Source organism: Aotus nancymaae, unplaced genomic scaffold, assembly GCF_030222135.1.
Source record: "Aotus nancymaae isolate 86718 unplaced genomic scaffold, 86718_ANA_hifiasm-v0.15.2.pri h1tg000057l, whole genome shotgun sequence".
Taxonomy (NCBI): Eukaryota; Metazoa; Chordata; class Mammalia; order Primates; family Aotidae; genus Aotus; species Aotus nancymaae.
In genome coordinates, this window is record NW_026988471.1 from 16,517,344 (window position 1) to 16,532,588 (window position 15,245).

Consider the following 15,245-nt stretch of genomic DNA (forward strand, 5'->3'; position numbering starts at 1 on the left):
AGAGAGGTCCAAGGACAGAGAGAGATGAGGGAATGAATGGCCAGTCAATGGAGCAGGAAGAACAGACACAACATTTATTGATTAAGTTTGCTGTATTATATGTGCAGAGTTTATGGTACCAGAAAACAATTTCAATAGTAACAAAGATCACTGATGACATATCACTACAATAGATTAATAATAGTGAAAAAGTCTGAAATATTGCAAAAATTAAAATATGACACAGAGACATAAAGTGATCACATGCTGTTGGATAAATGGTACTGACAGACTTGCCTGAAGCAGGCTTGCCATAAACCTTCAATTTGTAAAAAATGTAATATTTGTGAAGTGCAGTAAAAAGAACTGTAGTAAAATGAGGTATGCCTGTAAACTGTAAGATCAGTACTTTACAAAAAACCTTTTAAATACAAATTTCTGAGTAATGATATAAAAATAAATCCTACTGCATCTGGAACAGATTCATGTAGTAATAGAGATTAGTTTTATTCTTCTGCCTGAAATGACAAAACTAGATAAAATATATGAAACAAGCGTTTTCAGACCCTGGCTATCTTCAGGCTCCACATCTCATTCTAGTTCTCTTGCTACTTCCACCATATCTGCAGTTACTTCCTCTACTGAATCCCTCAAAGACATCCATGAGGGTTAGAATTAACTTCTTCCAAACTCTGGGGGTTTTCAGACTCTGGCTATCAGATAGTGACTATCAGATCATTTGACTAGAACTAGCAGGCAGTTCTAGTCAAATGATCTCTGAAAGATAGGAAACAAACAAATTGAACCCTATCAATGCCCCATATTGCTACTCATTGAAAGAGTACAAAAGAGTAGAAACCTAGGTAGAGCTGTTGTTCCTGTTTGAGGAGATGGAGCTGGGAGTCTGGGGAGGCCAAAGAAACTCCAGAGGATCTACAAAGGGTTCTGTTCCAGTCTTGAGCAGAGTACTGGTCAGTGCATATGTGTGAGGATACCATTTGAAGCTGGGAAAAGAAATATCCAAAGGAAATAGAAGTAATTCTCACAGCTCACAGACAACCATGAATAGTTTCATGTTCTCACTGGCTAGAGCGAAAACCTCATGATTCACAAGATATTGGTGGAGTACTCAGAATAACACTGCCTCAGAGGTAGGAAAAAAATTAGCCCGTAATCAATGGCTGCTCTAATCTCATCTAACAAGGCTTAAAAGTAGCCTCAAAGGAGTAAAAAATGAGTACTTTTTAATTCTTGTTTCTAAAACTGAAACAGGAACTTCAAAATCTAATCTACAGTTGAGGAATATGGTCAATGTACTAGAGCTAGGTACATTAAAAAAAAATTTGTATAGTCTTAAGATTGAAGAGTTTTGGGTATAAAAACAGTTTAAAAAAGCATATTACTGAGGGAATTTGCCTGGAGAAAAACAGAGGCAAATGAAAGGACTAGGGCTGTCTTGGAGTCACATATATTAAAGGGCAGTCCCTCCCTATCAATTATCCTCTGGTTTATTTCTGTCACTTGTGAGTCAATCTACCCCTGTAAGTCTGAACATCTCTGGATATGTTAATAATATCCAGTTTCCCTAACTCTGTATTCATTTATCCAATCAATATATATCAAGTGCTACTATATATAAGGTATGGTTATAGGCACTGGAGATACAGCAGTAAACAAAATAAGAGTTTCTGCATTCATGGAGCTACGTCATTCTAGTAGATTATGGTAAGCCAAATGAGATACTAGCTTTACAGTTCCTACCAAATGCTTGTATCCATTAAAAACATGCAATGGCAAAGGGTAAAATAAGCTGTCTTATATGGGCACAGTTTGTGGCACATGAAAACAATTTCAATAGTAACAAAGATCACTGATGACAGATCACTATAGAGATTAATAATGAAAAAGTTTGAAATATTGCAAAAATTAAACAAAATATGACATAGAGATATAAAGTGACCACTAGAACTAATGAGTTCTCTTTCAAAGGACCTATGTAAGCAATGAATAGTCATCTGTGAGTGACCTCATAAAGAGTATCTAACAGAGTGGAAAAGTTGGATAAGCTGACTATAAAGATCCCTTCAGATTAGGAATTCTCTGATTAAATTATAGAATCTGAAGTACTGAATAACAAAGCAAGCATTAATAGTCTTTGCTATAACAGAAATATATAAATAATGTGAAAACAAAGAAACAAAAATGTATAATGTATAGTAATATTTTTCAATGTACTTACCTTCTAAATTGTTGATATGTTTTGAATCTGTGGGTCATGATTTCTCCCAGTAATTTAATAAACTTTTTTAAAGTCCTTACTTTATTATCCAGATCAAGATAGGTCTCTCTTGCTTCTTGGTACTGCCTATTATAAAAACAAAATATTAAGTAAAAATATGCCACACATAAAAAAACATAGTAAGAGTAAAATCCCAAACAGATTTAACTGGGAATAACAGGGAGGGACAGAGAGTACTAAGGGGGCCTAGTAGCAGTCAATTTCATACATTTCCAGTCAAATTATAGTCCCAGAATGAAAGGGTGGTACAGAATGAGAGTGTTACCCAGACAGAGAAGGAACAAAGTCCAAGCCCTAGAAAAGGCAGAGACAGTATGGCAGCAAGTGCCCAGGTGGGGCCTAGAGGTGGCAGATCTTAGAGAATGCTAGCAAAAATATGCCTTCTAAAAAGGAAGGGGTCACACTGGAAGAAAGGTTTCCTTTAGAGACAGATGCCAATAAAAGAAAAAGAATTCAAGAAAGCATTAGAAACTGCCCTCCCCTGTCGTAAACAAGGTAAGATCAAAGAGGCAGAGATGGCATGGCTACTCAGATTGACATTATAAAAGGCAACAGCCTATTACTGTGGCAAGCCTATAACTCAATTAGTATGAAAGGCAACCCTGGTTGAGGCTCCCATAGCTACCTTTCCCATTCTCCTTCAAATAACTGGCTCAGGAAAATTCAACTAATTAAAAAATAAGTAACAAAAATGCATTGGCACAGCATCCAAAGATATTAATGGGAAAAAGATGAAAAAGAACAGCAAAACTCTCCTGTTGACAAAGAAAACATATCATAACAGTGTTGCCACAAAGCAGATGAAAACTATAACTGAACACCATGAATTAAAAAAAAAAACAAGAGGCCAGGTGTAGTGGCTCATGCCTGTAATCCCAGCACTTTGGAAGGCCAAGGTGGGAGGATCATTTGAGTCCAGGAATTAGAGACTAGCTTGTACAATATAGCGAGACTCTTTCCTTACAAATAATAAAATAAAAATTAGCCAGGAGTGGCGGCATGTGCCTGTGGTCCCAGCTACTCAGGAAGGTGAGGCACAGGATCACTTGAATCCAGAAGTTCAAGGCTGCAGTGAGCCATGATTGCACCACTGCACTCCAGCCTCGGTGACAGAGCAAGAGCCTGTCTTAAAATATAAAAACGAACAAAAACATTAGACGAGTGCCACCAGGAAGGAATATCTCAAAGCAGACATAAAAGAACCGAAGGAATAGATAAACAATAGAAGGTGATAATCAGACAAGAGTAGGTAAAGCAAGAGAACCCATGGTCAGGAAGGTAGGAGGGCTAGAACTTCCCCCCAAAAAGAATACACAGAGATATGAAGACAAAATGAGAAGATGTATAGGAGAAAACAGAAACATGGAAAACACATCGATGGAAATAAAGAACATAAATGAGAAAATCAAGAAAAACAAAAAAATCAGACAAAATGGTTAGACAGAGTAACTAGAGAAGATATAGAGAGCCAATATAACTGAAGACCTTGAAAAAAGAGCAAAACAATGAAACAACATATTTTAAAATAAAATTCAACAAAATTTTTAAGATCCAAAAGACTTAAATCTACATATTGAAAAAGCACAATGTTTAACAATGAAAGAATCACTGAATCTAACATTCTAGACAAGTTACAGGACATACTAGACAAGCACCATCATAACAAGATGCTCAGGAGGAAAAGCATGAGCCAAGAGTTTTCTATTAGGCCAAACTATCCTTCAAACATAAAAGCTAAAGACAAATTCTTATCAATCTGCAACACAGAGAAAATATTCATACATGCCATTCTCAAGCAAAAGAGAACAAACAACTTTTCAAATGGCTGCATGGTCATGTGGAAAAAAACAAAATCATTCCTCACACCATAAATGAAAATAAATTCTAAATAAATCACAAATATCACATTTAAAAATGTACATGCAGAAGTACTAAAAAAACATAGGTAATTAGAACAGGTGGAAAAAGTAATAAAAAAGAATAAAAGTCATAGGTAAATACCTTTATAACCTAGATAGAGAGAAAAGCATTTTAACTGTGACCCAAAATCCAGATGTAATCAAAGACTGACAAATTGAACTAAATAAATTTAATCTTTTCATGGTAAAAAATACATATATACAAATTCAAAAAGGAAATGATTTACAGAAAAATTTGCAATATTTAGCTAATATTTCTAACATATATATGTTAAAAACAAACTTTGAGGAAAAAACACTATAGAAAAATAATTTTAAAATAGAAGGTAATTCAAAGGTATAAAAATGATTCTTAAATATATGAAAAAATGTTGTTTTATTATAATGATGGAATGTAATTAAAGTTACACTAATATGCCATTTCTAAGCCATCAGACAGGCACAAATTAAAAAGCCTAACTATACACTATATACTTTGTTGGCAAAGTTGGGGAAAAAGTATCCTGTCTCATACAGGTTGAGCATTCCTAATCCAAAAATCTGAAATTTGGCCAGCTACAGTATCTCATGCCTGTAATCCCAGCACTTTGGGAGGCAAAGGCAGGAGAATTGTGTGAGGTGAAGGTTCGAGACCACCCTAGCCAACATGGTGAAACCCTGTCTCTACTAAAAATACAAAAATCAGCTGGGCATGGTGGCAGGCCCTGGTAATCCCAGCTTCTCAAGAGGCTGAGCAGGAGAATCGCTTGAACCCAGGGGGCTGAGTTGCAATGAGACAAGATCGTGCCGCAGCACTCCGGCATGGGCAACAGAGTGAGACTCTGGCTCAGAAAACAAACCAAAAGTCTTAAATTCAAAACGCTTCAAAATCTGAAACATTTTGAGCACTGATATGACACCACAAGTGAAAAATTCCACACCTGACTTCATGGGACAGGTTGCAGTCAAAACGCCCGCAAACAATGCAGTTTATTTATTCAGTGTCTGCAAGGGAAAAGAGAACTTCCTAGCCCCCTTCAGCTGTGATATATCTTTTCTGTACATGTATGACATACATAAACACTAGATATGTATGTCACATTTTTTACTAAGTATTTATGTATGAATAAGTATAAGAAAATGACTGCTTATAGGAAGCATATAAACTCAGAGACAGGAATGGTGATTCCACACAACCACAGACTGTTTACATGGATGGCTAAGATAGTAACACCTTCACTTTCTGATGATTCAATATATACAAACTTTGCTCCATGCCAATATTTTGGAATATTGGCATATAGATGAGATATCTTGGAGATGGGACCCAAATCTAAACACAAAAAATGCATTTATGTTTTATATACACTGTATACACACAGCCTGAAGATAATTTTCTGTAATTTTAAAATAATTTTATGCTTAATTTTCTAATATTCATTAAATTTTAAGGTTACCTGTTATTTCTAATTTCATTCCACTTTACAATATATTCTGTTTGACATCAATCCTTTGAAATTTGTTGAGACTTATAGCCAGAAAAATGGTCCAGTTTGGTAACTGTTCCACATGTACTTCAAAACAATATACAATCTGTGGTAGTTTGGCACAATGTTCTATAGCTCTGCCAATTAGGCCAATTTGGTTGTGTAATTTAAATCTTACATTGCCTTACTGACTTTTCATCTGATCGTTCTATCCATTACTAAGAAAGGTTTATTAAAATTTCCAACTCTAATTGTCAATTCTTCTACTTTGCCTTTGAGTTCTCCCAATTTTTATGTATTTTGAAGCTATATTATTAGGTCTGTACAAATTTAAATATTTTTAAAAATAACTTTTATAACTATGAAATGGCCCTTTCGGCCTCTATTAATATTTCTTGCATAAAGTCTATCGTGTTATTATTATAGCTTAGTGTTATTATTATAGCTTAATCAGCTTTCTTTTGACTAATGTTTGCATAGTGTATCTTTTACCATATTTTACTTAGGATCTTCTCTGTCCTTATGTTAATATTTAAAGTGTATTTTGATAAACAGCATATAGTTAGTTCTTATATTTTTTCTATTCAGCCTGAAAATGTTTGCATGAGCAAGATAATTCATTGCAGCATTATCTGTAACTGTAAAATACTGGAAATAACCAAAATGCACACACACAAAATGACTGAATAAACTATGGTACAGATCAATGTGTGTGAAGACTCACAAAAGACAGTACAATGAAGCTGTAAAAAGAATGAGGAATATCTCAATGAACTGATATAGAGTGATTTCCAGGTACACTGGTGAATGATAAAAGCAAGGCAGTTGATTACCTTTTGTGAAAGAAAGTAGAGGAACCATGGAAAAACGAAAACACATATGAACCAGCTTACTTCCACAAACAAACAAAAAACATGAAAGATAGAAAATAAAAAAGAACTGTTGCCTATAGGGAGTGGGCTGGGGGAAATAGGGTGGAAAGGATGAGAGAGGGAGAACACTACCCTGAATATACTTTTGTTTATGGCTTTGACTTGTGAAAACATGTTAATTTCAACATATACCCCCCAAAGAGAAATTAAATAAACAAGGATGAGAGAAATCTAAAATTGAATACAAACAAAAATATTTCTAAATCAAGTCAATTAATAACTACAACAATAAAGAAAGACCAACTTAATCCAAACAACTTTAGAACACAGTAAATTTACTAAATAGTAGAGAAAAAATTGCAAACACATGTTGAATGCTTTTCTTTTCTTTTCTTTTCTTTTTTTTGAAACAGTGTTTCGCTCTTGTTACCCAGGCTGGAGTGCAATAGCGCGATCTCGGCTCACCGCAACCTCCGCCTCCTGGGTTCAAGCAATTCTCCTGCCTCAGCCTCCCAAGTAGCTGGGACTACAGGAACGTACCACCATGCCCGGCTAATTTTTGTAATTTTTAGGAGAGACGGGGTTTCACCATGTTGGCCAGGATGGTCTCGATCTCTTGACCTCGTGATCCACCCGCCTCGGCCTCCCAAAGTGCTAGGATTATAGGCGTGAGCCACCACGCCCGGCCTGAATGCTTTTCAATAATTTTCTTTTTGTAGATATTTATTGTGAAACTGAGTTAATGTTAATGTTGTTGACAGCCAGGGTTCCTCCTGAGAAGAAAAATGACAGAAACAAGGAATAGGTTGAGGTTAAAAAGCCCTTTGTGGGATTGGAGACACCAATACAAACTCACGTTTTCAGTTCTGTTAACTGAAAGGTGCTAGAAGAAATGCTACCCCAGCAACAATTAGCACACCTAAAATTCAAATTTTTAGATATCATTCCTTACAAAAAGGAACCAGGGCTCTTTGGAGAAGTGACTGACTCCAAGGCTGGATCAGATACAGAATGGGCTCGAAACATTTTGTTATATCACAAAGTTTAAAAATGCTATTACAATAAAAAAAAATAAAGAAAGCATGTTAAGAAAATGCAGGAACCAGCTTGAAGAGCCTCCATTTGACCAAAGATGGAACAATTTAAATCTTAAAATAGGCCACGCAGTAGCTCATGCCTGTAATCCCAGCACTTTGGGAGGCTGGGGTGGGAGGATCACTTGAGCCTGGGAGGCAGAGGTTGCAGTCAGCCAAGATCCTGCCATTGCACTCCAGCCTGGGCAAAAGAGAGAGACCCTGTCTCAAAAAAGGAAAATCTTAAAATAAGCATGGACTGTAACTGACTACAGTCCATTGAGTAAAATAAAAATCTGTAAAATGAAATTAACAAGCAAACTGAATGCAAATGAAAACATTTCCAAATCAAGTCAATTAATAACTATAACAGTTGAGAGAGAAAGAAAAACCTAATCCAAATAACTTTAGAACACAGTAAATTTACTAAATACTAGAAAAAAATTGTAAACATATCTTGCAGAGGTATTTGGCAATAATTGCAAAGTCCATATTGCAAAGGCAAGTAAATATATTAATAAATAAATTGAAGATAAGGTAGGCTCTTCCTTAAAAATGACTGATAAATATGACAGATACAATAGAATTGAAAAATCCCCATTTTTCAAGCAGTATAGTAAAGATTAGCTCAGGTAAGAATCATTAGCAGATGATAAATCTAGGGGTGAAAACATGATGAAAAGCAGGATACTGGCAGAGTTGCAAAGTGCCTGCCCGCAGAATGTTTATTAGTTTACAAGTGAAAAAATTGTAAAGCACATAATGGAAAAACCAATTAACACCTTGTACTGGGTGGTCAAAATTAACATCATCAGTGAGAGAGAGAGAGAAAGAAGAGAGAGATTACATGCCTCTGGATGTGATACCCAGAGAAAGACACATCATCATTTCTGTGGCATCCTGGCCAAGAACACATATGAACCTAATTATGAGAAAAAATATGTAAAACCAAAACAAAGAGCATTCTATAAAACAGCATGACAAATGAAATATACAACTCTAGACTGCATCTGATATCGTAGGAAAGACATGGAGAACTGTCGACATGGGAATTGAACTACAGGTATCAATGTTCAATTTCCTGTACTTTATAACAGTATTGTAGCTATGTAAAACTCTTATTCTTAGGGAACATGTTGAAGTACTAAGAGGTAAAAGGCCATGATATATGAAACCTATTCTTGAATGCTACAGAAAAAAAAATTAAAGAAAAGTGAGTGTATATATATATATGTGTGCATGTATACATGCTAAATATATATGGCTTTTCAATAATGTTTTATGATTTTTTATAGAGCTGTCCCTCAGTATCTGCAAAGGACCTGGTTCCAAGGCCCCATGGGCAGATACAAAAATCCATGGATCCCTTTTATAAATGTCATTGTATTTGCATAGAACCTATATACATCCTCCTGTATACTTTAAATCATCTCTAGAGATTACTTCTAATACCTAAGACAATGTAAATACTATGTAAATAGTTGTTGTATTGTATTTTTTAAATTCGTATTATTTTTTACTGTTGTATTCTTTTGTTGTTGAGTTTTTTCCCCCAGTCTTCTTAATCTGTGGTTGGTTGAATCTGTGGATATGGAACCAGTGGATACAAAGAGCCAACTGTATTTATAATAATAGATGCATGTTTATGGCAACTGAATCTAGGCAATTTCTCTATTCAATACACTATTAATTCCAAATGGGAAAATCCACTAGGATTAAAATTTTGCTCGAGCTCTAGTTGCTTCTTAAATTACTACTGCAATTATTTTATTTTATAACTAATAGAAAGAGAAATATAAAATGTGAGTGATTAGCAGAACATAGACTTAAAATTGATTTTGCACAGAAAAATAAATAGCTTTTGCTCAGGTTACTAAATTCACTGAATAAATTAACAACAAAAATCAGAAAGAACACCATAAAGCCACAATCAAACAGGATGGTTTTTTAACAACTGCCTGTGGCTGGGCGTGGTGGCTCATGCAGGTAATCCCAGCACTTTGGTAGGCGGAGGCAGGCGATTACTTGAGGTCAGGAGTATGAGACCAGTGTGGTCAACATGGCAAAACTCTGTCTCTACTAAAAATACAAAAAATTAGCTGCATGTGGTGGTATGTGCCTGTAATCCCAACTACTCGGCAGGCTGAGGCAGGATAATCGCTTGAACCCAGGAGGCGGAGGTGGCAGTGAGACAAGATTGCACCACTGCACTGCAGCCTGGGTGACAGAGCAAGACTCCATTTCAGAAAAACAAAACAAAACAAAAACCCAAAAAATTACCTGCAAATATGTAAGTATCACAAAATATTTAATTTAAAAAATGTAATATACTGAATAGAGAAAAAAGTACATGAAAAGTTCATAGAAAAACAAAAATAAATAAAAGATGTTCAACTTCACTCAATATAAGAGAAAGGCACATTAAAATTATAGCGAATTCTTTTTCTTAAGAAATCTATCAGCAAAAAGAATCTAAGAAGGTCACACGCTGTTTAGGCTGTAGGGAAATAGGCACTCTAGTACATTGCTAACGGGAATGCAAAATGAGTACAATCCCTACAAAGAGAAATCTGGCCATATGGAGTTTATCCTATTAAAAAAACCCAGAGTACATATAAAATAATGCAAGTTCAGTTATTGTGTTCCATTTGCAATAGCATAAGATTAGATTAAAACTCAACTATCCATGAAAAGAAGATTAAAAAAAAGTGAAATTATAAAAGACAATAGGGAAATGTCTAGGTACTGATATAAGAAGATCTCCAAGATATATCACTAAATCAAAAAAGCAACTATTTACAATAGCCAAGATATGTAATCAACCTACATATCCATTAATGAATGAAGAAAAATGTGGTATATATGTGTGTATACACACACACACACACACACACACACACACACACACACACACACACACCAGGAAACTATTCAACTATAAAAAAGAATGAGGCTGGTGGTTCATGCCTATAATCGCAGCACTTTGGGAGGCCAAGGCGGGTAGATCACCTGAGGTCAGGAGTTTGAGACCAGACTGACCAATATGATGAAACCCTGTCTTTACTAAAAATACAAAAATTAGCCGAGCGTGGTGGCATGCACCTATAATCCCAGCTATTTGGGAAGCTAAGACAGGAGAATTGCTTGAATCTGGGAGGTGGAGGCTGCAGTAAGCCAATATCGCACCATTACATTCCAGCCTGGGTAATGAGTGAAATCCCGTCTCCAAAAAAAAAAAAATCTTATCATTTACAGCAACATAGATGGAACTGGAAGTCATCGTATTAAGTGAAGTAAGCCAGGCACAGAACAACAAATCTTGCATGTTCTCACTCATATGTGGGAGCTAAAAAAGTTGACTTCATGGAGGTCGAGTTGAATGAGGTACCAGAGGCTGCAAAGGGTGTGTGTCTCAGTGGGGTGGGAGGGATAATTCAAAGAGATTGGTTAATGGCTACAACCACAGTTAGAATAAGTTCTGCTGTTTGAGAGCACAGTAGGGTGACATTAGTTAACAATAATATAAGGAGATTTCTTGAAATGTTCCCAACATAAAGAAATAGTAAATGTTTGAGGTGAGGGAGATCCTAAATATACTGACTTGATCATTACACATCGTATGTAGGTATCAAAATACCATACGTACCCACTGGAGTATGTAATAACAACAAAATTACCTGGCCAATTGAAATTTTGACAAAATATATTAACATATACCACTAAATGCTTTTCAGAAAGACATTAATGATAACAACTAATATACTATATTTCCTATATATTGTTTATGGATTATTTCATTTAATCTTCAGAACAACGCTTTGAGGTAAGTATTATCATTATACCCATTTTGTGAGTGGGAAAATTAAAGTTCACAGAGATTAGATAATTTGCCAAAGTCACATAAGTAGGTGGTAGAACTGTAATTTAAATTAAGATAAATTTAGAACCTATGCTCTAATTATCTAGAGCATCTGTTTTTTATCAGTAATATAAAAATATCTGTTTCACTGAACCTCATTGACCTGGAATATTAGTGTTATTTTCATCCTATTCAATTTGATATATTTGAAAAATGGCTTCCGTTCTGATTTCCATTTCTTTATTTATGAAGCTGAACATTTTCATGTCTATATGAACCTTATAGGTATACAAAAGCATTTATGTTAAAATGTCATTCCATAATGAGTTTTGTAATAATAATTCAGAAGAAAAAAGGTTACTGTTTATTGATAACACACATATAAAGGACTACTTCAGCTATAACTACCTGCAATATTAACACTTCATTCAATTTTAAGATGTGTATATATGGTTTTCATTTTTTTGTCTTGATGATATGCATGAATAATGTAGTAAAGCAGAAAAGCTACCACCGATTTACCTCATTATTTCCTCTCGATCTCCATGACTAGCATGTTCTGCCTGTATCTGCTGCCTTAATCGATTAATTTCTTTGTCCAGAGTTGATGCAGATTTTTCTACTTCTATACGCTCTGGGCAGATTTGTCTTGCTTGTGACATTTTCTCCTAAGAAAATAGATGTTTAAATCTTTAAAACTCTTCTTCGATGTAACAATTCATTGTACTACTCGTGTCAAAATATGCAAAGTAAAATTCTGAACTTAGGTTTAAAAAATGTATTTTAATTATATTTAATATCAATGTTATTTATATTTATCTAAGTTTAATATTGAAGATAAAGTCCAGAGTAATGACCTCAAGAGAAAAGTGCATTGTTGTGTGTAACTCTAATAAGATGCAACATCTCCACAACTTCCTAGTAAAATAAATTTAATGTAGCAGTTACAAAAAGCTTGCTATCTAGGTCACCGAGGTGAGATGTAGCTTACGTCCTTTAGGATGGACTCTGAGCACCAATGGTATTGAAAACATAAAGAAACAAAGACCCTCATGGGGTAAAGAAAGCAAACTACTTTTACACATACTACTTATTTATATTTACAACATTCTGTATGATGTCTTAAACAAATGAGAAAAATAAGAAAATGAATTACAGAGTTTAGATCATTTTCCTTAAGATATAAATGCAAAGTTGAAATCCATCTGTTCTGGGTAGGATAAGGTTGTCTTCAATTTATTCTCCTCTAAACACTGGGCCACTGCTTAGAGTTGCCAACAGGCATGTCTAGTGCGAGCTAAAATCTAGCCCTGCCTACATCCCAGTTATTCACTGGAAGGGGTGTCTTTTCCTAACACACAATGGCTACCTGCTTGCGAAGGTGGGCATCTAAGGAGCTCTGTTAGCTGAAAGACAATGCTGCTTTCTAAAGCACTCAGAGGCATAATATAGGACTGTTGCAGTCTTGCTTATGTAAGTACTTACACTTTAGGGTCCCTAAGCCTCTTCTGTTGATTCACCCAAACACCTATTACTCTATATGAAATAGAAATTCAGACAACTTGTCTGTTTTTAGAAACATGACATTAGGGAAAACACACTTTAATAGTCACAACTAAGGCTGAAAACAAAGTAACTAGAAAAAAAAATGGTGAAAAACCTCTAGTTCTTTCTCTTTCATATCCAGTTCTCGTTTCTTTTTATTTAAGGTATCCAGGTGTTCTTTTTGTTTTTCTTCATAATGTCGTTTCCCTCGTTTTTGGTTATCCACTTCAGAATCAGCAAGGTTTAATTCATCCTGTTTGAACAAAGTCAAAATAAAAGATTACAACTCAATAAAGTGGCCAGGATTATGTTGCTTGAAGATGCAAGTGTTAAGAGTTTATATCCATATGTGTCTGAGTAGAAGTGAGGAGTTTCCCAAATTAGGAAGTCACATTAAATTCAAATTCTTATCTGAATTCCCCATATATTACAGTTTTCAATTTTATTTTAATAAACTAGGTTTTTTTTGGGGAATCCACATTAACCTTTAAAAACTTAAAACAATACGAGTATTAGGCATTTACAGAGGTCACTTGAAAAAGGATACCTGGTTTTAAAAAAGGTGGGTCAGGGGAAAAAGAAAGGATATAAAAAAATAGACATTGATTTATTTAGTCATTGTATCTGGTATAATTTCAAAATTTTGAGCATAAAATACAACTGGAAAGAAGCTATCCCAAGACAACTTTAAAAATAAACAGTAGCAGACTGTGGTAGGGTAAAGATGCATACTGTAAAGCACAGCAACCACTGGAAAAAAAATAAAACAAGAGGTATAGCTAAAAAACTGGGAGAAAAGATAAAGGAACACTCCTAATTACTTGGTAATCTCAAAGGAAGGACATAAAGAGGGAAAACATGAACAACAACAACCGGACAATCAAAACACACATAGTAGCTATTACTTCATGATGAAATACCGAATGCTTTCTTTCTAAGAACAAGTGCAAGGTAAGGATATCTAGTTCCATGGCTTCTGTTCAACAGTGTATTAAAGGTCAACAGTTATTGGAGGTCCTGGCTAGATCAATTAAAATAAAAGGAAATAAAAAGCATAAAAATTAGAAAAAAAAAAATAATACTGTATTTAAAAGAGAGATGATGGTATATAAATTCCAAAAGAACTTTAAAACTAATAAGTGAGTTTAGAAAGGTACTGGATACAGGTCAACACAAAATTCAGTAATGTATCTATATACTAGGAATAATTGAAAAATGAATTAAAACATTTACTATACCAAAAAACAGCCAACACATATCCAGAATATATAAAGAACTCTTACAACTCAAGAATAAAAGATCCATAATCTAACTATGAAAAGGGCAAAGATTTGAAGAGACATTTCCCCAAAGATATACAAATGGCCAATAAGAACATGAAACTACAAACAGTATTAGCCACAAGAAAAATGCAAATCAAAATCACAATGAGATACCACTTCTCACTCAATAGCATGGTCAAAATTAAAAAGGCAGAAAATAACCAATGTTGATAAGGATATAGAGAAATTGAGACATTCAAACACTGTTGATGAGAACATTAAATGGTACAGTCACTTTGGAAATGTTTCAAAGTTCTTCAAAATACAATGTAAGAACATAGCTTAGCAATTCGATTCCTAGATATCTATCCAAGACAAATGACAACACATATCTACACAAAAACTTGTACATGAATCTTCACAGCAGCAGCAGTGCCCAAATGTCCATCAACTGATGAATGCGTAAATAAAATGTGAATATTACTAGGCAATAAAAAGGAATAAAGTTCTGACACATGCCACAACACAGATGAAACTTGAAAACACTATGCTAAATGGAAGAAGCCAGTAACAAAAGATCGCATATTATATGATTCTACTCATATCAAATGTCTGGAATAGGCAAATCTATAGATAGAAAGCAGATTAGTTTTGCCAGGGGATGGGGATAGGAGAGAATTAGGAGCCACTGTTAATCAGTACAGGTTTCTTTATTAGGTGATGAACATGTTCTAAAATTGTGGAAATGGTTGCACAACTCTGGATACACGAAAAACCATTGAATTATACACTTTAAATGGATAAATTTTACTCAATAATAGATATAATGATTAGATCTTGTTGAGTTTTTCTATATCCTTGTTAATTTTTGGTGTAGTTGCTCTATCAATTATTGAGGAAGTCCTATCAGATTTTGCTTCTCATATGGTACAGCTCAAATATTTGTTGCACACATATTTAGAACTGCTATG

The 15,245-nt window shown here is 34.6% G+C and overlaps 1 protein-coding gene across 4 annotated transcripts in view; it reads right to left on the reverse strand.

The window, feature by feature from the left end:
* SMC6 (structural maintenance of chromosomes 6) overlaps positions 1–15,245 on the reverse strand; it is an 87,253-nt gene that overhangs the window by 17,461 nt on the left and 54,547 nt on the right. For all 4 annotated transcript variants that reach the window (XM_021669005.2, XM_021669006.2, XM_064363870.1 and 1 more), the window contains exons 21-23: positions 13,128–13,265; positions 11,990–12,135; positions 2,219–2,344 (exon numbers count right to left, since the gene is read on the reverse strand). In XM_021669005.2, coding sequence (XP_021524680.2) covers positions 2,219–2,344; positions 11,990–12,135; positions 13,128–13,265 — 410 coding nt within the window. The remainder of the gene's footprint in view (positions 1–2,218; positions 2,345–11,989; positions 12,136–13,127; positions 13,266–15,245) is intronic.